Below are 25,680 nucleotides of genomic sequence, written 5' to 3'. Positions count from 1 at the left end.
TCTCTATCTCTCAATTAAAAATAGTAGTATAAGATTTGTTTGTTACCTTTTAATACAACTCCTACACTTGTCAGTGTTTAGTACCATCTCTAACGAAATAGTTTTGTTAGTTTTTTAGTGCGTCGTTGTTGTGCTTATTTTGTTAATTTTTACGCGTTCTAAGTTCTATAAATATTAAACGTTCTTTTAATATATAAAACAAAGCTGTTTTAAAGTGAAAATAATATTAGTTTCGTTTTGTTTATAAAGGTAAGTAAATAAATATATGTAATGTACTTGTTGATGCTGTAATAATGTGATGCCGGTGGAGGGTGAAATGCAATAAATGACCTTGTAAAAATGACAGCTGATAAGTAATTTAATACCAACGGGGTGATTCTCAGTGAATTTCTTTTAAATACGCAAAAAACCGTTAATTTTGAATTAAAATTAGAACTGAACTAGAACTGGACTAGAACTGAACTAGAACTGAACTAGAACTGAACTAGAACTGAACTAGAACTGAACTAGAACTGAACTAGAACTGAACTAGAACTGAATAGAACTGAACTAGAACTGAACTAGAACTGAACTAGAACTGAACTAGAACTGAACTAGAACTGAACTAGAACTGAACTAGAACTGAACTAGAACTGAACTAGAACTGAACTAGAACTGAACTAGAACTGAACTAGAACTGAACTAGAACTGAACTAGAACTGAACTAGAACTGAACTAGAACTGAACTAGAACTGAACTAGAACTGAACTAGAACTGAACTAGAACTGAACTAGAACTGAACTAGAACTGAACTAGAACTGAACTAGAACTGAACTAGAACTAGAACTGAACTAGAACTGAACTAGAACTGAACTAGAACTGAACTAGAACTGAACTAGAACTGAACTAGAACTGAACTAGAACTGAACTAGAACTGAACTAGAACTGAACTAGAACTGAACTAGAACTGAACTAGAACTGAACTAGAACTGAACTAGAACTGAACTAGAACTGAACTAGAACTGAACTAGAACTGAACTAGAACTGAACTAGAACTGAACTAGAACTGAACTAGAACTGAACTAGAACTGAACTAGAACTGAACTAGAACTGAACTAGAACTGAACTAAAACTGAACTAGAACTGAATTAGAAGTAAACTAGGACTGAACTAGAACTGAACTAGAACTGAACTAGAACTGAACTAGAACTGAACTAGAACTGAACTAGAACTGAACTAGAACTGAACTAGAACTGAACTAGAACTGAACTAGAACTGAACTAGAACTGAACTAGAACTGAACTAGAACTGAACTAGAACTGAACTAGAACTGAACTAGAACTGAACTAGAACTGAACTAGAACTGAACTAGAACTGAACTAGAACTGAACTAGAACTGAACTAGAACTGAACTAGAAACTGAACTAGAACTGAACTAGAACTGAACTAGAACTGAACTAGAACTGAACTAGAACTGAACTAGAACTGAACTAGAACTGAACTAGAACTGAACTAGAACTGAACTAGAACTGAACTAGAACTGAACTAGAACTGAACTAGAACTGAACTAGAACTGAACTAGAACTGAACTAGAACTGAACTAGAACTAGAACTGAACTAGAACTGAACTAGAACTGAACTAGAACTGAACTAGAACTGAACTAGAACTGAACTAGAACTGAACTAGAACTGAACTAGAACTGAACTAGAACTGAACTAGAACTGAACTAGAACTGAACTAGAACTGAACTAGAACTGAACTAGAACTGAACTAGAACTGAACTAGAACTGAACTAGAACTGAACTAGAACTGAACTAGAACTGAACTAGAACTGAACTAGAACTGAACTAGAACTGAACTAGAACTGAACTAGAACTGAACTAGAACTGAACTAGAACTGAACTAGAACTGAACTAGAACTGAACTAGAACTGAACTAGAACTGAACTAGAACTGAACTAGAACTGAACTAGAACTGAACTAGAACTGAACTAGAACTGAACTAGAACTGAACTAGAACTGAACTAGAACTGAACTAGAACTGAACTAGAACTGAACTAGACTGAACTAGAACTGAACTAGAACTGAACTAGAACTGAACTAGAACTGAACTAGAACTGAACTAGAACTAACTAGAACTGAACTAGAACTGAACTAGAACTGAACTAGAACTGAACTAGAACTGAACTAGAACTGAACTAGAACTGAACTAGAACTGAACTAGAACTGAACTAGAACTGAACTAGAACTGAACTAGAACTGAACTAGAACTGAACTAGAACTGAAACTAGAACTGAACTAGAACTGAACTAGAACTGAACTAGAACTGAACTAGAACTGAACTAGAACTGAACTAGAACTGAACTAGAACTGAACTAGAACTGAACTAAAACTGAACTAGAACTGAACTAGAACTGAACTAGATCTGAACTAGAACTGAACTATAACTGAATTAGAAGTAAACTAGGACTGAACTAGAACTGAACTAGAACTGAACTAGATCTGAACTAGATCTGAACTAGAACTGAACTAGAACTGAACTAGAACTGAACTAGAACTGAACTAGAACTGAACTAGAACTGAAGTAGAACTGAACTAGAACTGAACTAGAACTGAACTAGAACTGAACTAGAACTGAACTAGAACTGAACTAGAACTGAACTAGAACTGAACTAGAACTGAACTAGAACTGAACTAGAACTGAACTAGAACTGAACTAGAACTGAACTAGAACTGAACTAGAACTGAACTAGAACTGAACTAGAACTGAACTAGAACTGAACTAGAACTGAACTAGAACTGAACTAGAACTGAACTAGAACTGAACTAGAACTGAACTAGAACTAAACTGAACTAGAACTGAACTAGAACTGAACTAGAAACTGAACTAGAACTGAACTAGAACTGAACTAGAACTGAACTAGAACTGAACTGAACTGACTAGAACTGACTAGAACTGAACTAGAACTGAACTAGAACTGAACTAGAACTGAACATAACTGAACTAACTGAACTAGAACTGAACTAGAACTGAACTAGACTGAACTAGAACTGAACTAGAACTGAACTAGAACTGAACTAGAACTGAAACTAGAACTGAACTAGAACTGAACTAAAACTGAACTAGAACTGAACTAGAAACTGAACTAGAACTGAACTAGAACTGAACTAGAATCTGAACTATAACTGAACTAGAAGTAAACTAGAACGACTAGAACTGAACTAGAACTGAACTAGAACTGAACTAGAACTGAACTAAGGAACTGAACTAGAACTGAACTAGAACTGAACTAGAACTGAACTAGAACTGAACTAGAACTGAACTAGAACTGAACTAGAACTGAACTAGAACTGAACTAAAACTGAACTAGAACTGAACTAGAACTGAACTAGATCTGAACTAGAACTGAACTATAACTGAATTAGAAGTAAACTAGGACTGAACTAGAACTGAACTAGAACTGAACTAGATCTGAACTAGATCTGAACTAGAACTGAACTAGAACTGAACTAGAACTGAACTACAACTGAACTAGAACTGAACTACAACTGAACTATAACTAAATTAGAAGTAAACTAGGACTGAACTGGAACTGAACTAGATCTGAACTAGAACTGAACTATAACTGAATTAAAAGTAAACTAGGACTGAACTGCAGCTGTACTAGAATTGAAATAGTACATATAATGCAAAAAGCTTCAACTAAAAAGTATGAAAAAATTATAACTCACATGTGCCACTTAAAATCGATTTTTTTATAAGAAACATGAAATCCGTCGTAGATCCTTTAAATAACACACCAATTGAGAAAATAGTAAAAAACTGTAATCACTTACATATATTACCCATCAAAAATCAATTTTTATATAAGAGTCTTAAAATCGGTCCAGAGGCTTAAATAACGAATAAATTGAATAAAAAATGGATTTTTACAAGAAACACTTAAAATCCTTAAATAAAGCTCCAATTCAGAAAATATGTGATCACTTAAATAATCTAAGGAATTTTACATTAAGAATTTTAAACAAATGTAGTTCCTGCAATAGTCAACCAAATAATAATGAAAAACCTATGATCACTTCTATCAAACCCTTTCATGATCTACCTCAATTTAGTCTTTAATTGGGCAAACAATTATTAAATCATAATTTTTTTGTTAATCACGTTCCGGGTTAATATTAGGGTCAAATACGTGATTTAAAGTCAAACAAAAACAAATGCATATAATATTATAAATTATATTAAATATTATAATGAATTAATTAAAAAACCATTTAAATTAGAAAGTACAAGTCATAAAAATGATAAGAATTAAAAAAAAGTTTGTATTAAACAAAGATAATCACTAAGAGGCCTATTAATATAAGAAATTTTGATAATTAAGGAAATTTTTATATATTGGTTAAGGGTAAAAATCGCTTCAAAATTACATGTAAGAGATTTTGTTCATTATAATTTTTTATTTAACTCTTTTTCAAGTTTTCTTCTGCCAGTTTAATTTATTATTTATGTGAAATTTATTTTTGCTTTTACTTATTTTAAAATTGACTATAAATTTATCAGTATTTTTTTTTTTAAACAAAGGTCAGACATGTGTTCTTTAAATAAGAAATATTGTTTTTTTATTTTAATTTTCAAAAGATTAAACAACATCCTTTAATGATTTTTGTTTTTTTGCAAAATGTATTATTATGTTTAAAAAGCAAACTTTAAGTTAAAATTATATAAAAACTTTTTTATAGTTGATGCAAAAATTCAACAAACATATTTATCAGAGTCTCGTGTAATTTCTTTCTTATCAATTATTAATATGGAATCGAAACGAATTTAAAAAGTGCACTATAATGAAAAAAGTAACAATTCAAATAACTCTAACTAATGCTTTTGAAGAAAATTAGTATTTGTTATACAAATGAGAAAATGGAATGGATCTAGATGCTGAAATAAGCGCCTAACTGAGAAAATATCGAAAATCTGTGATCACTTATATTTTCCTTCTAAAATTTCCTTTTAAGATTATATCAAATTTAGTTGATCACTTAAAATTTCCATGAATAATATATTTTTATGTGAAAAATATAAAATTGGCTGTAGATCCTTAGATAACGATCCAATTGAGTAATAGATCAAATCTGTGATCTCTTCAAGTTTCCATAAAAATTGTTGGGATTTTTCCTTGTATAGATTAATTAATCATTAGGCCTATCTGAGTGTATATTAGTTCAACTATTGTCGTTCAAATTCAGATTCAATCCGTAAGCACGAACCATTTTAAAGAAATTTTTAAAATAAAGATTAAGGAAGTGTTACATTCTTTTATTGAGTATTCAGTTCGTAAAGTTTACCGGACATTCATTTTTCAAAATGACTAATTGTTCGAAAATTATTTAAATATTAATAAATTTCCTTAATAAAATATTTACGATTAAATCTACACTCAAAAAATTATCGAATAATTCGTACTTGAATCAATCCAGATCGGTTTCAAAAGTACGCTAAGTATGGTTTTACTAGAATCAAGTACAAATCAGCCAAATACGAAAGTCTTGATTTTAGTGCGATTTATCCATTTTTGGGATCAAAGTGATCTCAGCACGAATATGTTTTGAAAAGTTGTTCTTTATTTAAGGTCCAATCCATACTTGATATAAGTATGTCCTATGTTGAACAAATCCAAATTCGTACCTGAATTAATATCGCCTATAGGCGAGTTTCTGGGAAAGTAAAAACATCGAAATATGACCATTTGAAAACCCTGACAGTTTTAAAAACATTACTCCCACTTATTAGAATCAAGTGTCTTATAGTTATACATATCTTTATTTCTTCAAAAATTAAGCCAGTACTATTGAAATTAAAGTTTGGTTATAACTTGATTTCAGAAATGGACTTGCCCAATTGACCTACTTTCGATTAGTTAGTTCATTAGTTAGATAGTTAATTAGTAAGTTAGTTAGTTAGTTAGTTTGGTTAGTTAGTTAGTTAGTGAGTGAGTTAGTTAGTTAGATAGTTAGTTAGTTAGTTAGCTAGTTAGTTAGTTAGTTAGTTTGTTAGTTAGTTAGTTAGTAGTTAGTTAGTTAGTTAGTTAGTTAGTAGTTAGTTAGTTAGTTAGTTAGTTAGTTATTTAGTTAGTTAGTTAGTTAGTTAGTTAGTTAGTTAGTTAGTTAGTAGTTAGTTAGTTAGTAGTTAGTTAGTTAGTTAGTTAGTTAGTTAGTTAGTTAGTTAGTTTAGTTAGTTAGTTAGTTAGTTAGTTAGTTAGTTAGTTAGTTAGTTAGTTAGTTAGTTAGTTAGTTAGTTAGTTAGTTAGTTAGTTAGTTAGTTAGTTAGTTAGTTAGTTAGTTAGTTAGTTAGTTAGTTAGTTAGTTAGTTAGTTAGTTAGTTAGTTAGTTAGTTAGTTAGTTAGTTAGTTAGTTAGTTAGTTAGTTAGTTAGTTAGTTAGTTAGTTAGTTAGTTAGTTAGTTAGTTAGTTAGTTAGTTAGTTAGTTAGTAGTTAGTTAGTTAGTTAGTTAGTTAGTTAGTTAGTTAGTTAGTAGTTAGTTAGTTAGTTAGTTAGTTAGTTAGTTAGTTAGTTAGTTAGTTAGTTAGTTAGTTAGTTAGTTAGTTAGTTAGTTAGTTAGTTAGTTAGTTAGTTAGTTAGTTAGTTAGTAGTTAGTTAGTTAGTTAGTAGTTAGTTAGTTAGTAGTTAGTTAGTTAGTTAGTTAGTTAGTTAGTTAGTTAGTTAGTTAGTTAGTTAGTTAGTTAGTTAGTTAGTTAGTTAGTTAGTTAGTTAGTTAGTTAGTTAGTTAGTAGTTAGTTAGTTAGTTAGTTAGTTAGTTAGTTAGTTAGTTAGTTAGTTAGTAGTTAGTTATATTAAGAGGCCAATCATTAATTAACAAAATGACAACTCATTTCAAAATTTTGTTTGACATTTGTCAAACAAATCCAAAATATTGAGATACGGCTACAAATTCCGATTTCATTACCTTTAAACATTTATAAGACAAAACTTTGCACAATCTCTACCAATTTTTAATTTTTAAACAGATTTAGAAAGAAAGGCTGAGACCTTTTGTGTGGTATAGGTATGTATATTTCATTATAGATACCCTAAGAAATCTGCGTAGGTCCTATTCTTATAAAATTTCGTGAAAGGATATATGTTTATATAAAAGATATTTATGCTGAATTACATCATAACACTAATATACATCTATTATAATAAAATACAAATTATAATTATGTTAAAAAAAAAATCTTATACAATGTCTTATCACAATTATATTATTTTATTTACGCTACAAATATTTCACATTGTCATTAATGTCCACAAATTCATTGTAGTACGAATTTTTATTTATTCTTTACTCTATACGCTAAATTGATATCAATATTTTATTTTTTTGTTGTTTTTTTGAGCCGGCAACTTGAAATATATAATAATATAAAATTTTTCCTATAAAAGATCTGCAATTATTATTTACAATCATCAGTTGACATTCTCGTCTTCAAGTGTCCACTTTTAAATAATTTCATTTCGTAGTTGTTTGTAATATTCAAAAAACCAAAAAAGGTATGAATTTTTTTATAATAAATAATTGTGGAATTTTTTTTTTTTGAGGAAAAAGTCATATAGAGAGTAATTATATTAAAAGATATGGTGTTAAAGTGAGTGAAATGAAAGGAAGTGAATTTAAGTTTGTAAAGGATTAACAAATTATATATAATATGGGGTATTAAAAAATTTTATAAAAAAATCTATAGTTGTGAAATTAATAATATGCGTTCTTTAACTATTTTTATCAAAAATCAATTGTTATATAAAAATTACAAATATTGAATTACATGAATTGGCAAAAAGGAAATAATTTAAGTATCAATATCACTACAAATATATATATGTTATATTCTTATCAGAATATATGTATATATTTCTCGCTGGATGTTCTGTGGTCTTCGAAATCGTTTCAAATTAATATTTTTATTTTTATATATAATTTTTTGAAATGACAAAAAAAAATTTGACGTTATCATGGTATCGGAGCCACATCCTGCAGTAAATTCTTTATTAAACATTATTGAACTTTTCGCACATTCTACGTACAAACAGAAAATCGTTTCCAATATCCTGATATCTGAGCCATTTCCTGCCGCAAATCTCGCAAATGTTATTAAACTTTTTGCAAAACCTATTTTGAACTTTTCAGAAAGCATTTCTAATTTTTGAAAACTGCGCCTAATTCTGAAATCTTTTCGTTTAAGTCAGTTTTTAAGTCGGTAATTTTTGTGTGCGATTTAAAAAAAAAAATACTACAAAGTGTTGACTTCTTTAAAATTTATAACAATATTATAAAAAATGGGTGAGTTATTAATTTTTTTCCCAAAAAAAAAATGGTGAAAGTATTTTAACTCGATTTGTGAATTTGTGTTTTCACACTTTAGTACTTCCTCACTTTGGATCTGGTTATCATTAATATTTATAAGGAGTACGCGTCCTTTCATTAACAACACAAACATAACCTCACTTTATGTTTTATTGAAATCATTTACATTTATACATTCTTTTTGCACAAAGTCTGCATTATTTAAACGTAAAGTTAGGTTAACGTTAAGTTAAATCTTTTTTCCAATTACATACGACTCACAAATGTTATTATTATAGTTTTTCATTATAACTTTTAAAATCTAGTTTTAATTTTCTGAACTCTTGGTTAAAAAATTCCAATTATTGAAATCTGTTACAGATTTCGATTTAGTCCATAGGAGTTTCTCTCCAAATATTACAAAATCTAAGCTGTGTTTACGGATTCCAAATGGAAAATAAAATTTTATTTATTGTTTATATAAAAAAAAAATAAAGTTTTTTTTTGCAAAATTTTCCTTCGGAATACATTAATTGGATCTGTTCTCAGTAATTTTGAAGAGCGCTTGAATTAAAAAATATAATATATAATTATTTGGAATTCGATTGTCTACACCAGGAATCGGCAAAAAAGTATAAAAAATTCTATAAAGTATCCTATATGTATGATTTTATTTTGTTAGGTTAAATAATTCAGAAAATCAAGAAGTATCAGTTGAAAAAGTAGCAGATAGTCCCATTCTATAGAATTTCATTCAATCATTATGTTGCGTGTTTAATTTTGAGTTCAATATTAAAATATTTAAAAAGTACCCGTTAAAGAAAAAGTACCAAACAATTATTGCTTATATATTTTCATTCCAATAGAATCCTATATGTCTGATTATATGTTTTTAGGTCCAATATTGCAGAAAACCCAAAAAGTACCAGTTGAAAAACGAAAAAGTACCAATTTTAAGCTTCTAGGTTTAATATTATAGGTAATTAAAAAGAGTACTTTTTAAAGAACGTAAAAGTCCTCTTTTATAGGTTCTCATTTACTTCGGCTTTTACTCCCACACACAGTTTACTTTACTGCCCACACACAATTATCCATCCCTGATTTCGGCGGTAACAAAACAACACACAGCTTCATATAAAACTTGTTGTTGTTTATTTTTATAAATAAGCAAATTAAGTCCTGAACAAAATGCTGTATTTTGTTGTTGTGTTTTCTTTTTGTCAAAGCATGCATAAACATGCTAGTTTTTCTAATGAAATTTTCAGAGTTTGTCTCAGATTTTGGGTCATATCTCCGTTATTTATGGATAGATTTTGGTGATTTTAAATAGCGATCTTTTAGAAAGTATGTTTGATAGAATTATTGAAGATTCGGATCTCCCAGTTACGGACGAAAGACGGACATGGCTAAATAGAATCTGCTATCTATAAGGATTTGGAATATATAGTATACTTTATAGGGTCGGAAAATTATGTCATAGAAATTATACGAAATTTCTTACGATAGTGAAGGGTATAGGGAAAGAACTAGATACACTTTGAAAATATTAAATGACTGAAAAAAATTTCCTTCCCGTTCATATAAATTTCATACAATTAATTTTTAATATACATTCCCACTAAACTAAAATTAATACAAATAAATTTCTATTGATCTTTATAAGAAAACTTAATTAAAACGAAATTTCTAACATTCTAAACATTGCTTAATAAAAATTCAAATTAATTTACTCTCCTTAAGAGTTAATTTAATCTCTGCCCTTTACTCAAATTGCAAAATTAAATCTCTGCTCAAACTCATCACAATTTCATAAATACAGTTTAAAAACCTAACAGATACTTTAGTTGCAAACGATCGAACAAACGATAAAGTTGTCTTGAAAACACGGTTCTCTTAAGGGGCTTTAAATAGTTGTTGTGTTTCTTGATCTCGTGCCAAAACTAGAATAATAACAATCGTAATGAAAATGTTAACTCAAAGTTTTAAATTGTGTTTTGTGGTCTTACTTTCAAGTATATTTGGCATAAGAGAGACTTATGGCAATGGTCATAAAGAAGTTTCAATGGAAGTTAATATAACGAATAGTAGTGTTAATAAAACGGTAATAAAAACAAAATATTTAAGAATTTTTTCGTTTCAATTGTTTGTGGATAATTAAATAAAAAATTAAAGTCAATAACATAGTAGAGTCATGCAAATTTTAGGTTAAATAAAACTAGTTTTATTTTTAGTAATTGTTTCTTAAATAAGAACAGTTCCAGCTTTTAATTTTGTCTTACCTTTTAAAATTATCTTAAGTAGCTGCCATACAATTCGTCTTAATTAATAATAACATTTCATTGTTTATTTTTATTTGTTTTAATTAAACAACTGTTGACATAAATCAATGAGTTTTATCTACATAAATAAATAATACAATTTTAACCAGGTGTTATATGATTATGCAGTTATATATTTAGAAAATCTAATTGAATTAATAATTTAAACAAAAAAAAAAAAAAAAACAGTTACTAAGTTATAAGCGTTTTTTTATAAACTTAATAAAAGTATAAACACAGATGTTGTAAATATTTGAAAGCAGGAAAACTTATAGTTCTTTTTTTAAATCCAATAAATGTGTCAATGCCATGACAAATGTGGATTAAGGGCCAATCTTTAGGTGAAAGATTAGCGATTAAATTAAAATTAATCCTCGAAAGATGTTTTTGAGTACTCAATTAGTTAATTTTGTTTGCAAGTTTAAGCGCCCAATGGAGGTGGTTTAATCTTAAGCACGAAATGCAAAAGTGTAAACAGCTGATGCAAAAAAAATTTTTATAAATATAAACATTAAAATGTTCTATTTATTAATTACTATAAATTATGGACACATCAAAATACATTTTTTTGTTTTTAAGTTTTCATTAATTTTCATATTAAATTTACAATTGTCTTCTTCTTTTTATAAAATATGCATTGTTTTGATAACAAACAGTGAAGTTTTCTGTTGTTTTATATGGCAACACTGCGAAGTTTAATCATGTACTCAAAAACATCAAAGGGGATTAACATAAGATTAAATTTATTTTTAGATTAACTAATCTGATTATTAAAGGTATTTTCAGACTACAATACTGAGTATTAACACACTTCAAATTAAAAATATTATGAAAATAATTCGCATTTTCAAAAAATCAATCCGAAAAATACATTTTATGTTTACACTATAATATTTGTAATATTTTTTATCCAATTTTCAATTATTTATGCACTTTTCGTTCTTATTTTTAATGTATTTTACACTTTTTGTTTGTTTTTTATTGTATTTATAAAATACATACCGAATACGTTTGAAAATAAAAAGTTTTTGAATTGTTTTAAAAAATTTATGAATACCGACCGTATGCCAAAAAAATCAGTAATATTTTTGAAAATCAAATTACAAATTATATTTAGACTAGTAAATTGTATTATGATACAAAAATTTTTGACAAGTATTAATACTCAGTATTGTAGTCTAAAAATACCTTTATTGGCATTTGATTACCATCTCAAAAACCCGCTCTAAGGATTAAACATTAAATACCTAATAAATTAGTGATGTTATTAAATTCTTAAATTAAATAATATTTAAAATATTTGATTTTTTATACAAATTTAAAAATTCGCTGAAAATTGCGTGTAGTATTGTCTATCCAAAAGAGAATTTTCGGATAATGGGAAGTGTTACAATTTGTCGGCTTTTGTTTCAACTGATAACAATCAAACGTAAATTTCTGACTAACACGACATAGCTTTAAGCGATGAAGGTCAGACATTGACCCGAAGTAGGAGCGTTATTTACACAAACATAACATGAATCTTCAATTGTGATTAAAAACGCCCCGGCACTTCAACAAGGAGTCAATGCACCCGTAAATAACAGTAATTTCCATTAAAGTCTAGCCACTTTGTTGACGTCAATTCGTATGTATTGTGTTATTCGTTACGAATGTGTCAAAAGAGTAATGCGGAAAGGAAGTCAATTGCACTTTACTATCCCCAAGTTATCTAAAGAGTAGACTCTTGAAACTTGCTTTTTATTATACTTCAGAAATAAGTTATTTAAGCTGCCATGATTAATCTAGAAGCGAGAGACTAGTCGTATCCCAGGTTTTGCTCTCATTTAAGACGTTCCCCTTCTTTCCACAACTAGCTTAAAGAATAGTAGTCGACTCATTTTCAGCGGACTTGACGGCCTCTGCTACTGGTCGACAACAAGGTCCTTTTATGTTAGCCTTAACTAAAGGTCAAGGAAGCTTCAATTAGTGGAACTACTGGGTCACTTGAATAATTAATATTGTGAGAATTTGTCAGATAAGAAGATTGACAGTTTAAAGTGCCAGCAACAATTCTCGGTAATGAGTCTAATAGGATCTACTAGAACAATTGATTGATATTATCCTAAGAACTTTGAACACTATTAGGTTAACGATTTAAAGTATACGGTAGCAGTTAACCACCTTTAACACTTAAGACCGTCTATAGAAGATCTTTACACCATAGCAATCTAATTTCGACTTTAGAGGTTTCTTCATTTTTTGTTCCTTGTGCTTTCAGGAGCTTTTTTAGTCCAAAAACATACTAAAACCAATATAACGTTCAGGCATTTAAGGGTTAAGGAAATATTACCAATCGATGCTAAGGTAGATTTAGAACCGTTTGGTGGAGTAAATCTTTTATATATATTAGAAGTAGTCTCTCGCTAACCAGATCATCAGAAAGCGTTGTTTTTTAAGCTCTTACAGTATACAATCGGTCGAGATTTGAGGATCTATGAGGTATGAGGATCTAGATGTCCTAGCCTAAACATCGAAATTTCATCCAGATTTGTCACGAAGGTGTATCCTGCATAAGAATCTGATGAATGGGATGACTACGCGGGGTACAGTAGGTTACGTTTCAGAGTGCATTATTTTTAGCCTTTTTTAAATCTAACCATTGGATGTTACTGAGAAATAGGATTCATATTGGAACTGCTTAATTTTAGTAAATTGAAACATTAAACACTTTTTATGATGTCAGTTTAATATTTAGTTCTTGACTTTAATAGAGATTAAAAATTTAAATGTTTAAATAGCTTTTATTTGTGTTATCAGAAACTACAGTACAGGTTGTTTTCTCTTAATCGATTTTTCGCGAATCAAAAGAATAATAAATGCGGATTTCTCTCTATCTACCTCTCTCTTTGCACCTATCACTGGTTTTCGTGTGTGGCTTTATATTCTCAAAGATTTTTCAAACCTAAATAAAAGCTTAATATTTACTTATCTTCCTATTCTAATGTCATTCTATAATCTTATATTAGGCTAAGTTCATAATGATAGATTGTTCCAGCAAATTGTATTTCTTTTTCTTTAACCAACAATATTTTAAATTTGACTATCTCGTTTTAAATCACGCCAGATTAGAGTATTCTATCATTGTGAACGTATCTTTAAATTAATTTTCTGAAATTTGCATTAACTCAAGTTGTACGACAAACCTTCGTTACCAGAGTAATAAAGATGCAAATAAGTTTGAAATTCTGTCTACCATTTCTCCAAATTTCTTTTCGGATTTTCGAAATCTAATGTTGGAATAGATAGCATACAATATTAAACATTTTCAATCCACTAATCTTACAGATAATTTCCCTAGCACCTGTTATTAATTTTAGTTTTATAAACAAACATGTTTTCCTCAGGTTATCGCTAAAACCTTTTAAGTTTAACAAACAATATACTTAATTATGATTACATTTATTATAAGTGAAAATTATTAGGTTCAAAAGTTATCATTTAATTAAATCGTTGTTATCGCAGAATGGTTAAGGTTATTCATAAATACTTTAAAATACATTTCCATCACCTTTATATTTTTTTTATTTCTAACATAAAACATTTCCACACCCACTTTGGTCCATACGACATAAATATTAAAACATTTTTATGTGAGTCCATCACATTTCATAAAAATATTACATTTGTCTTTTGTCGCTATTCCCCTTGTAGATGTCTTACAAAGTTGAACCTCTTCCCGACTCTCATGCTGAATTAGGCGAAGGTCCTCACTGGGATGTTGCCACCCAAAATTTGTACTTCGTTGACATTAATGCCGGCAAGTTGTTGCGTTACAACTACAATGAAAATAAAGTGTACAAGGCTAAGATTGAAGGCGAGGATTTAGCTGGTTTTGTGGTACCTGTCGAAGGTACCACCGATCAATTTGCTGTCGGTTCTGGTCGTCGTGTGGTCATTGTACAATGGGATGGTGTCTCTGAGTCGGCTAAGGTATTGAAGACTTTGTTCGAAGTACAAATGGGTGAGGAACGTTTTGAAGGCAATCGTTTCAATGATGGTAAATGTGATCCTCGTGGTCGTTTGTTTGCCGGTACTATGCGTTATGTCGGCGATGAATTTGAACATCGTTGGGGTGAATTGTACAAATACGAAAAGGGTGGCAAGGTTGAGGTAGTCAAATCGGATGTAGGTATTTCTAATGGTTTGGCTTGGAATGAAAAAACCAAGAAATTCTATTATATCGATACTACCGATTATGAGGTTAAGGAATACGATTATGATTTTGAAACTGGCAAGGCCTGTAAGTTAATATAACACGAAAATGTAAAACTGAACATTTAATTAATGGTTTCTTATAAAAATTCTAGCCAATCCCAAAGTAGTTTTCAATCTACGCAAAACCAGCCCTAAGGATCATTTATTGCCCGATGGCATGACCATTGATACCGAGGGCAACATTTATGTAGCCACTTTCAATGGTTATACCATCTATAAAATCAATCCCACGTAAGTTTTCAAAATTTCCTAAGTTTATATATTTTCTTTAATTTTATATTTTTACTCTTTTATAGCACTGGCCAAGTTTTGTTGGAAATCAAGTTCCCCTGCAAACAAATCACCTCCGCTGCTTTTGGTGGTCCCAATTTGGACATTTTGTTTGTTACCACCTCTTCTCGTTTCGGTGAACCCGATCCTGCTGGCACCACCTACAAAGTCACTGGCTTGGGTGCTAAGGGTCATCCTATGACCAAAATTCAACTTTAAATTGGGGTCATTTCATTTAGGACGTAGTTAAGCATTAATCTTTTATTGTTATATATTTCTCTATATATACTCAATTTGTTTTATCTGGCCTTGTTCTTCCGCTAAAACAGTGCAATAAAAAAGACAATTTTTTATATTTTTATAAAATTTATATAGAAAACACATACAATGCGGTTGTTTTATTAATTAATTACAGTTAATTTGCGTTATGGGAAAAAGCCGCCGGATATCTCGAATCAGCGAAACATTGAGACTGTGGTCAACTCAATAACAATAAGCGTTTGTCAGACTTATCTCAAAAACTTGCCGACGAAGCGTCTGCAGTTTCAGGATCAAACCACTATGATGGTGTCCCGATCTTCGCACTATCGTAGAGATTGTGGCTGTATTTTTATTGATGCAAATAGTTTAGGAATCATATAAGTAACGCAAAACGGAAATCTTGGAGGACTTTCAGTAGTGGCGTAGATACTAATTGGCTGTGTAACATCTTGTGATTCTCAATTGTTGTCATTGGAGTATTGATAGAAGAAGGAAGAGATACAATGAAGCTTTTGTTTGATGCTTCCTATCAGCTTGTATTTTATTGTAGGACGTACTGTGCTACTCACGGATATTAAGGTTGAAAGCCATATAAATGAGCAGACATTATATATGTATCTCTGGATACTGCAGTCCTGGACCAGAAATTGATTATTGGAGAAAAGTCCCTGCATACTAGACCAAAGGATTTCAAGCTTATTAGTCTGTTATTTTTCCACTCGAAATCCTTTGAAATGTTCATTGATCTACACTTTATATGAACTATAGAGGACTTTTTGTACTGAGACTAATCGGCTGCGTAAAATCTTGTGATACTATTCATTCATAAATGGAAAAGGTCCCGTGTACTAGATCGAATTATTTCAGATCTTGTATTTATGATGTGTAAAACTCTAGCATATGCGGATGGAGTAGATATGGTAATTTTTATTAAACATCTGACTAACGTGTCCCAATACCTTTAAAACGTCACTAAGTCAACTTAGACGATGAAGTACTTATCGAGATATCAACTTACATCTCTCAACTATCTAACAATGCCAAATATCTGGGTTTCAAACTGCCATGGAATTGCAGAATGAATTAAATAAGGAAGGATTTTGCTACAAAAATCACTCTAATGTATGAAGTACTCGTTTGGTATCCCGATCGCAACATTATTAAAAAGAATTTCAGCGAATTTCAGCGATTATGATTACATCAGAGTCAAGTGTATTCCTTTGTTATGCCCTGCATTGAATGCCTGCTGATCTTATGTATAAAAATGTATAATTTAAACAGGCGCTTGGGATCTAGGAAACATTGGCCATGTGTACATTTCGATATAGGGCAGGACCATACACATTGGTTCAAGTCAATGCTTTCACATCCCTAGCATCAGGAGAGGTAACTTTAGGCTACATGATCAATGTAACGTCATTGATGCTGAGATTTCTATATCAATACCGGCTTAGATCAGAACACTCTGGACACTATGTCACCGAGGCCGACAAATTGGCTAAAATTGGTAAATTGAGGGCGTTGGTTGAGGCTCTAACGGGACAGAGAGCATAGTAGGATATGAATTTTCTCTTAAGTAACACAGGTCAACTTTTAACCCAGAAACCAAAGTATACAATTCTAAAAGATTGAGCTGCGCTTAAATTGTTTAAAAATCTCTTGTATTTATAGTTTCAAAATTTAGGTGAAGATATCTGGAAGAAAAATTAAAATAAAACAGAGATTAAGCCCCTATTTTGAAGTAAACAGACTGGACTTTCAGATGATATAACAATTTTGATGAGAGAAATTCTTGGGCTAGATTCGAGTGTACCGCCCTTTTACACTACTTACAAAGTACAAATGTTGATGTCCTGTGTAATTAGAGTAAAATGACGAAGGAGAATTGGTCTACCACCTTCTCTTTACATTCAAATATGCTAAGTTTACTAGAACTACAAAATTCCAATTAACCAAAGATACAATCAAATTGCAATTTTATTACTTTAATAAACTGCAAGACTGCTTAGTAATAGTTCGATACTCAAGCAGTTTAGTTCAGTTTACACCTTCAAACTATAAAAAATGTTGACTCTTACATCTATTTTAAGTTTTGTGGTATTTCTAATAACAATTTTAAATACTACTTGTAATGCAGTAGTTATTAATAAACAAGTTTCACATTGTAAAGTGGTAATTTTTGTTATCTGTTAATTAAGTTTAATTTAAGAAGTTTTTTCTAAATTTATGTTTAAAAATTTAAAAAATTGGTTTTTAACGTTGATTAATTTTTCCAAAATCCTTGAATTGATAAAAAATCCATCATGCATACATCTTCACAAAAAGTTCTAATTTCATTTCATTCTCAATTCGAGATCAAACTATCATGTGGCATTTTTTTAACCGCAAATCCATCTTTCAGATGTCGTATAAAGTTGAAGAAATTCAAGGATCTTTAGCCGATATGGGCGAAGGTCCACACTGGGATGTTGCCAGTCAAAATTTATACTACGTCGACATAAATGCTGGTAAAATTTTACGCTACAGCTATAAAGAGAATAAAGTTTATAAAGCTAAAGTAGAAGGAGAAGAATATGCTAGTTATATTATACCAGTCGAGGGCACCAGCGATCAATTCGCTGTGGGTTGTGGACGTCGTTGCCTAGTTGTGCGCTGGGATGGTGTTTCTCCTACAGCAAAACCAATTTCTACTCTCTTCGAGGTACAAATGGGTAATGATCGTAATGAGAGTATTCGTTTGAATGATGGTAAATGTGATTCAAAAGGACGTTTATTTGCTGGTACTATGCGTCATGTGGGTGATTTATATGAACATCGTTGGGGTGAATTGTATAAATATGAAAAGGGAGGTAAAATCGATATAATTAAATCCGACGTGGGTATTTCGAATGGTTTGACTTGGAATGATAAACTAAAGAAATTCTATTTTGCTGATACCGCCGATTTTGAGGTTAAGGAATATGATTATGATGTGAACACAGGACAAATCAGTAGGTTGATTATAAACTGCACTAATTTATGTTTATAATTATAAATTTATTTCTAACAGATATTAATAAACCCAAAATTACTTTGGATTTCCGTAAAAATACCACTAAAAATCATTTACTACCCGATGGCATGACCATTGATACCGAGGGCAATATTTATGTGGCCACTTTTAATGGTTATGCGGTATATAAAATTAATCCTAGGTAAGTTTAACAAGGTTTTTATAAGTCTAATTAATGTTATTTTTTTGTTTTGTTTATAGTACGGGCAAAATTTTATTGGAAATTAAAATACCTTGCTTGCATGTTACCTCTGTGGCTTTTGGTGGACCCAATTTGGATATTTTATTTGTGACCACCGCTAATGAAGGTGACCTTCCACCTCCCTGTGGTTCGGTTTTTAAAGTTACCGGCTTGGGTGTCAAAGGTTATCCAATGACAAATGTTAAAATTTAATTTAAAATGTTAAAGATTTCCATGTAATCAAGTATTATTGTAGATTTTCAAGAAAATGTTAACATAGGGATAGAAATTACATTGTAAATTGTTATTATTAGTGTTTAAATAGAAAATTGTTAAATAAATTTTAATTAATCGGAAATAGCATTCTGAGAACTTGACCATTGTTTATACAAAATATTTGATGAAAATAGTCGATAGATTATCTATTTTCAGGAAAAGTTCTTAAAGAACAACAGGTTACTTATAAAGCTGTGTGTTGTTATTGTTTTGTTATTGCCAAAATCAGAGATGAAAAAATGTGTTTGGAAAATGAAGCAGGGATGGGGAAAAATTTATTTTAAGGACTTTTTTTTGAAGATTTTTGAAAGATTTCATATTGATTGAATTAAAATCTATAAAAGCAGACTTTCTGGTACTTTTTCATCATTCAATTGGTACTTTTTTAATTTTCTGAATTATAGATCCTAGAAACATAAAATATAGGATACTGATGAAGGACTATTTTTTGTTCTTCAATAGGTACTTTTTGTATTTTCTATAATATTGAACCTAAAACATGAAATTAACCAATTATAGCCCGGAGTAAATGTGAACATATAAGAGGGTACTTTTTCGTTTTTGAAAAGGTGCCTTTTGAATTTTCCTTAATATTGAACATAGAAACTTGAAATTAAACATTCAGAGTCCTGAATGAATGAAAACTTTTGAATTCATATTGATTGAACGAAAATCTATAAAAGCAGACTTTCTGGTACTTTTTCATCATTCAATTGGTACTTTTTTGATTTTCTGAATTATAGATCCTAGAAACATAAAATATAGGATCCCCTTGAAATTTTTTGGTACTTTTTGTTTTCATAAAAAATTATTTTTTTTTATTATTTTTTAATAGATTTTTTAAGTTTTAATTTTTTTTTTTACTTTTAAAAATTTAATTATTTATAGAAAATTTTTATTTGTATAAAAAAAATTTACTACAAATTCATGGTTTTTGGAAATTGTTAAGTTCTTTTATTTATAGAACATTTTTGAAAATTTCTCTTTTGTTATAGAAAATTGTCGAAATTTCGTTTTTTTTATAAACGTTTTTAGACAATTTATCTTTTTATAGAAAATTTCTAATTTTAATTTTTTATAAAAAAATTTTTATAAAAAATGTTCGTAAATTGCATTTTTTATAAAAAATTGTCGTAATGTTCTTTTTTTATACTTTTCTTTTCAAGAATTTGTAATTTTTAAAAAAAATTTTACGAAAATGACTAGTTTTTATAGAAAATGTTTGAAAATCTCCCATTCTATAAAAAATTTTCAAAAATTTCTCTTCTTTATAGAAAATTTTTCGAAGATTTCTCATTTTTATAAAAAATTTTCGAATATTTCTCTTTAATAAACTATTTTCGAAAATATCTCTTTTTTATAGAAAGTGTTCGAAAATCTCTTATCGCTTAAATATCTGTTATTTTATAAAAACTCTCTTTTTTAATAATAAATGTCTCTTTTTTTTATAAGAAATGTTCGAAAATTTCTGTTATATCGAACTTTATAGAAAATTTCAATAATTTTGTCATAGAAAATTCTTCTAAAATTTGCGAAAAACTCTCCTGTTATTCAAATCTTTTGCAAAAAGTTCCGATTTATAATAAAATTTAATTTCTTTACAATTTTACACCAAAAATTTATTTATTATAAACACCAAAAAAATAATGTCAATATAATTCGAAAAAAGTATTACAAGGTTTTGTTTCTTAATAAATGGCCAAGAAAAATTATTATGTAAATATTAAATATAAAATTAAACTAAAGTCAATCTCACAAAATTTATAGAAGAATTACAACTCTTAAAAAGTTTCCGAAACACTTCCCTCAATATAGAGTTTACAAGTGATTCATCATAAGGGCAATAAAATGCCAAAAAGAGCTATAATTCTACATTTATAAAAATTGTTATTCACATGGCTGCTGTTAAAATGAATAGAGACTGACTATGAGGGGGGTTCAGCTGTGTCCAAGCAAGCAATGTTTTCTCATTCATCAGATCTTATTTATGATGAGAATTTCTAAATAAGAAACTAGACATTGCTTTTAAGCTCAAGCTTGGACACTTTATCTTGCTCATCCGCCCCCACCAGGGATATTACAATCCATTGAATTCACTACACGGCCTATACGACGGTTGGGACGTAGCCCTCCATTGCCACCAGAGCTACCGCCTCCGCCGCCACCTCCTCCTCCACCACCGCCGGAGCCCCAACTATTGCCACGGCCATTGCTGCGATTGCCACCACGATTTTCCGCTTGGAAAGGGGCAAATAGTGTTGCGAAGCTAGATATAACACAAGATTATTCATTTGTTTTCTTGGAAATTAACAATTAAAACTTACAACTGCAGCACTACAACCCATATAGCCGTGAAAATTTCCTTAACACGGTTTAGGTCCCAAGGCCGTTTTTCTAAAACACGACCATCTGTAAATTAAAACACACGTCATTTAGTTTAATTTCTTATTAAATTATCTCTACGATTTAGTTAATTCCACTTATTTATTCAATCTTTTTCACTTACTCCGATCTATATACACCATATTGAAATGGTGGTAATTATTAATTTAAAACAATTTCAAGAATTTTTGTGTTTATTTGTTTTTCTAGAAGTAAATACAAAATAAAAACTTGTTTCACAATGATTTTGTTAAATTTTATGTTGTGGATTTTATACGGTATGACGTGTGTGTATGGCAAAACAGCTGTTTCCACAAAACATTATACACATTAGAAGGGTTGTATTTTTTAGTAGTAAGTATAAAATATCTAAATTTTGTTATTTGAAAATAACGGTTCTCTGTCTTTGTAAGAATTTTATAAAGCGTTTTCGAAAATTTCTTTTTCTTTCGAAAATTTTTATTATTTAAAGACAATTTTCGAAATTTTCTTTTTCTTATAGATTTTTTTTTTATTTTTTTTACAGAAATTTTTAGAAAATTTCCATTTCATACAGAAAATTTATATTTTTTATAGAAAATTATCTAAAATGTATATTTCTTATAGAAAATATAATAACATTTATTATTCTATTAGAAAATTTTTGACTTTTTTTCTAGAGAATTTTCGAAAATGTAATTTTATTATAGAGAATTTTCGAAAATTTTGAAAATTTGTGTTTCTTATAGAAAATTTTTGAAAATTAATTTTTTTAATAGAAAATTTTCGAAAATTTATTATTTTCATTAAAAATTTCTACTTCTTATAGAAAATTTTTAAAAATTAATATTTTTTATAGAAAATTTTTAAAAATTAATATTTTTTATAGAAAATTTTTAAAAATTTTTATTTTTTATAGAAAATTTTTATTTTTTTATTGAAATTTTTCAAAAAATTTTAAACATTTTGAAAAATTTCTATTTCTTATAAAAATTTTTGGAAAATTTATATTTTTTATAGAAATTTTTGGAAAATTTCTATTTCTTATAGAAATTTTTGGAAAATTTCTATTTCTTAAGGAAATTTTTGGAAAATTTCTATTTTTTATAGAAATTTCTGGAAAATTTCTATTTTTTATAAAAATGTTTGGAAAATTTCTATTTTTTATAAAAATGTTTGGAAATTTTCTATTTTTTTTTATAGAAATTTTTAGAAAATTTCTATTTTTTATAGAATTTTTTGGAAAATGTCTATTTTTTATAGAAATTTTTGGAAAATTGGTATTTCTTATAGAAATTTTTGAAAATTTCTATTTCTTATAGAAATTTTTGAAAATTTCTATTTCTTATAGAAATTTTTGAAAATTTCTATTTCTTATAGAATGTCTATTTTTTATAGAAATTTTTGGAAAATTGGTATTTCTTATAGAAATTTTTGGAAAATTGGTATTTCTTATAGAAATTTTTGAAAATTTCTATTTCTTATAGAAATTTTTGAAAATTTCTATTTCTTATAGAAATTTTTGAAAATTTCTATTTCTTATAGAAATTTTTGAAAATTTCTATTTCTTATAGAAATTTTTGGAAAATTTCTATTTCTTATAGAAATTTTTGGAAAATTTCTATTTCTTATAGAAATTTTTGGAAAATTTCTATTTCTTATAGAAATTTTTGGAAAATTGGTATATTCCAATTTTGGAATTTTTGAAAAAAATTTTCTATTTTTACAGAAAATTGTTGGAAATATTTATATTTTAATAGAACATTTTTGGAAAAATTTCTTTTTTAATAAAAAAAGTTTTGGAAATATGTCTTTAACTAAAAAAAATTCTTTTTTAATAAAAAAAATTTTGGAAATATGTCTTTAACTAAAAAAAATTCATTTTTAATAAAAAAAATTTGGAAATTATTCTGTTCTATTATAAAGAACATTTTTGTAAATTGTAAAGAACATTTACGAAAAATTTCTATTTTAATATAAAATTTTCAAAAAATTTCTATTTTGTATAGAAAATTCTTGAAAATCTCAATTTTTATAGAAAATTTTTTGAAAAATTTCAACACATTTTAGTGTAATCTATAACTGAATTTAAATTATGTCCTTATTTCGAAAAACTTTTTCAAATTGGATAAATAACATTTCTATTAACCGGCATCTTTGGAAACCCCATTAACTCTTAAATAAAACCATTAATAAACTTGCGAATTTAAATGGGAATGTTTATTTCAAAAACCGATTACAATCATTTAAAACCATTTGTTGACGGCATATTCTTCAGAGGCGGAACACAAGTTGGGATATTGGGGATTGGTGCCAGTGGTACAAGAGGTACCAGCCTGTTGGCAACTAGCATAGATGGGGAAGTTGATCATGTTGGTGGTGGCATAGTTGCAAGCAACCAAGTAATTCTTAAAACCACCTTCAGTGTACATGGAAGCAGCACAACCCACACGAATGTTACGATCAGCCATCATGACAGTGAAGTGGCCAATAGCACTAAATATGAAAGAAAAATTATGCGAAAAAGAAAGAAAACTATAGTATATTATAAAACTTACGGTCCCGAGTAGCCATTAGGATAGGAATCAATATAAGCCTGTTGACTGTCCTTAACTTCAGAGTACCACATTTCAACAGATTCCTTCAATTTCTCAGCATGATCAACATCACCAAAGAAACCCATCCAGGCAAGATTTTGTCCAGCATATTTGAAGGCATCAGTGTTGCGGCAACTATCATGATTCATTTGACATTGTTTAACATTAAGAGCAGCAATGGCAGCCAATTCATCATCCCATTCCATGGTGGCCATACGACAGGCAGGACTGTGTCTGGCATCACCACCACCAGCAATGAAGTTACGTTTCTCATTGTGGGCATCAACTAAAACTTGTTTCAAGTTATCGTCAATGTTTACCATTTCAGCATCGGAAGGGCAGTTGGGAGCAAATTGCTGGAAGAATTTTTGAAATCGTTAAAATAAATTCAATTGATATTAAAGAATTCTTGTAATACTTACACCGTTGTGACCACAAGCTATATGTCTACCATAATTGCAGAGAGAGTTGGAACAGTAATCGGTGGCTGATACTGCTGCCACTAAACACAATAGAGCTACAAAACGTTTCATTTTTATAAGATTTCAAATTAATTTTGTAGTTTTAAGTTCAACAACCAACTGATGAATTATTCAGTTGAATGCTGCTGCTTATATACCAAATTTATTTATTAGACTAAAGTTATGTTAAGTGAAGTTTTAAGTTTAAAGTTTGAACAGGTGTTTTTCTAATATTTTTCTTTTTTTACTTTTTAATAATTTTTAAATATATTTTTAATTTAGTTTTTATTTTCTAATGCAAATATTTTGCATTAACGCATTTCTAAGCAAATAAAGAAAATTTTTATGTTTATTATTAAACATATTTATGTAGTTTAGTTATTTGTTTACTATTTTAAAACATTTTTAATTTTAAAGTTATTTGAAGTCAAATATAAATATTTTTCGTTTTAAAATGCAACGGAAATTTATTTTGTTTTACTTAGCAACAATTTCCAACAAGAAAAACAAATTTAATTTCAATATTTGTAATAGAAATTTTAATTTATTTTTAAACTAAAATTTCCATTAAATTTAAAGTTATCGGCAAAATATCATATCGAGGGACTATATTCAATAGTCTCTATCTAAAATAATACAAGTTTTCGTGAAGATTTTTTAATTTTTTCTTTTACAATATATTTTTACGACCATATTCTAAACCATTATATAAAAAGAATTTTAATTTTTGCATTATTTACAAAATTATTCACAAATTTATATCAGATAGAGCTTATTTTTCTACGAAAATGTTCATTCAACCAACAGATAGAGAGTTTTTCATGGAAACATAAAATTTTTATTTGAATTAAAATCAATAAAAATTATATTTTATACAATTTAATGGAGGAAAAGAAACCAAATTTTTGAAAAAGCAACAGATTATAATGTTTTGGTCCAAAATCAATGTTATATGGTTAAACACGACAATAAAATTGATTTAATTAGTATCATAATGAGCGATATCTCAAAAACTATTAGACCGATTTTAAATATTTTGACGGATTTGTGTTCAGCATGTCCAAATTATTAAGAAGACTTGTTTTGCAACAGAAAATTATCCAAAGGGATCGAGTTTGAAGCAATTTTTGGATAAGATAGAGAGCTTTGCATTCAGAATTTTTCTTTTTTTAAGATAGAGAAATTTAAAAAATGCTATAAAATTGCCAAAAAATATTTTTTTTCTTTGAAATTTATATCACTGATGCGCGATAGTTTGCTGAATATTTTGCCATCAAAATCTCATTTTCATAAAAATGACAGATAGCGACTATTGAATATAGTCCCT

At 28.6% G+C, this 25,680-nt stretch overlaps 3 protein-coding genes across 10 annotated transcripts; 1 reads left to right on the top strand and 2 right to left on the bottom strand.

Annotated features, from left to right (window-relative positions):
* The first annotated feature begins 57 nt into the window (after nucleotides 1–57).
* On the top strand, nucleotides 58–19,035 carry LOC119608350 (regucalcin). Of its 7 annotated transcripts, none has more exons than XM_037962742.1 (4): nucleotides 58–249; nucleotides 17,827–18,415; nucleotides 18,475–18,619; nucleotides 18,679–19,035. In XM_037962742.1, the coding sequence occupies exons 2-4, from the start codon at nucleotides 17,827–17,829 to the stop codon at nucleotides 18,869–18,871; spliced, it is 927 nt and encodes a 308-aa protein (XP_037818670.1). In that variant the 5' UTR covers nucleotides 58–249; the 3' UTR covers nucleotides 18,872–19,035. The 7 variants fall into 7 exon arrangements, with proteins under 7 accessions (XP_037818670.1, XP_037818673.1, XP_037818672.1 ...); XM_037962745.1 differs by lacking the exons at nucleotides 17,827–18,415; nucleotides 18,475–18,619; nucleotides 18,679–19,035 and adding exons at nucleotides 14,331–14,919; nucleotides 14,987–15,125; nucleotides 15,191–15,552 and having other exon boundaries at nucleotides 72–249; XM_037962744.1 differs by lacking the exons at nucleotides 58–249; nucleotides 17,827–18,415; nucleotides 18,475–18,619; nucleotides 18,679–19,035 and adding exons at nucleotides 7,353–7,529; nucleotides 14,331–14,919; nucleotides 14,987–15,125; nucleotides 15,191–15,552.
* LOC119608364 (antigen 5 like allergen Cul n 1-like) lies at nucleotides 15,417–24,495 on the bottom strand. Of its 2 annotated transcripts, XM_037962760.1 has the most exons (5): nucleotides 24,315–24,495; nucleotides 23,854–24,248; nucleotides 23,715–23,791; nucleotides 16,444–16,447; nucleotides 15,417–15,484 (listed from the first exon to the last, which is right to left on the bottom strand). In XM_037962760.1, the coding sequence occupies exons 1-5, from the start codon at nucleotides 24,423–24,425 to the stop codon at nucleotides 15,454–15,456; spliced, it is 618 nt and encodes a 205-aa protein (XP_037818688.1). In that variant the 5' UTR covers nucleotides 24,426–24,495; the 3' UTR covers nucleotides 15,417–15,453. The 2 variants fall into 2 exon arrangements, with proteins under 2 accessions (XP_037818688.1, XP_037818687.1); XM_037962759.1 differs by lacking the exons at nucleotides 15,417–15,484; nucleotides 16,444–16,447 and having other exon boundaries at nucleotides 23,494–23,791; nucleotides 24,315–24,425.
* On the bottom strand, nucleotides 20,532–21,623 carry LOC119608367 (glycine-rich selenoprotein-like). The gene is made up of 3 exons (XM_037962761.1): nucleotides 21,441–21,623; nucleotides 21,259–21,343; nucleotides 20,532–21,200 (listed from the first exon to the last, which is right to left on the bottom strand). Exons 1-3 carry the CDS (start codon nucleotides 21,457–21,459, stop codon nucleotides 20,990–20,992), a joined length of 315 nt encoding a protein of 104 aa, XP_037818689.1. The 5' UTR covers nucleotides 21,460–21,623; the 3' UTR covers nucleotides 20,532–20,989.
* Nucleotides 24,496–25,680: the final 1,185 nt, after the last annotated feature.

Source organism: Lucilia sericata, unplaced genomic scaffold (genome assembly GCF_015586225.1).
Source record: "Lucilia sericata isolate MDLA Ls3-8-SP2 unplaced genomic scaffold, ASM1558622v1 Contig000824F_arrow, whole genome shotgun sequence".
Taxonomy (NCBI): Eukaryota; Metazoa; Arthropoda; class Insecta; order Diptera; family Calliphoridae; genus Lucilia; species Lucilia sericata.
Note: the sequence above shows the minus strand (reverse complement) of the source record. Positions and strands in the feature narration are given on the sequence as shown.

Coding starts and splice junctions, on each gene's coding strand:
- LOC119608367 (XM_037962761.1), bottom strand. Junction 21,201..21,258: donor TGGGTTGTAGTGCTGCAGTT/GTAAGTTTTAAT, acceptor TGTTATATCTAG/CTTCGCAACACTATTTGCCC.
- LOC119608350 (XM_037962738.1), top strand. CDS start 10,280: ATGAAAATGTTAACTCAAAGTTTTAAATTGTGTTTTGTGGTCTTACTT. Junction 10,421..17,826: donor ATAGTAGTGTTAATAAAACG/GTAATAAAAACA, acceptor TCCATCTTTCAG/ATGTCGTATAAAGTTGAAGA. Junction 18,620..18,678: donor GTATATAAAATTAATCCTAG/GTAAGTTTAACA, acceptor TTTTGTTTATAG/TACGGGCAAAATTTTATTGG.
- LOC119608364 (XM_037962759.1), bottom strand. CDS start 24,425: ATGAAACGTTTTGTAGCTCTATTGTGTTTAGTGGCAGCAGTATCAGCC. Junction 24,249..24,314: donor TAGCTTGTGGTCACAACGGT/GTAAGTATTACA, acceptor AAATTCTTCCAG/CAATTTGCTCCCAACTGCCC. Junction 23,792..23,853: donor CCTAATGGCTACTCGGGACC/GTAAGTTTTATA, acceptor TTTCATATTTAG/TGCTATTGGCCACTTCACTG.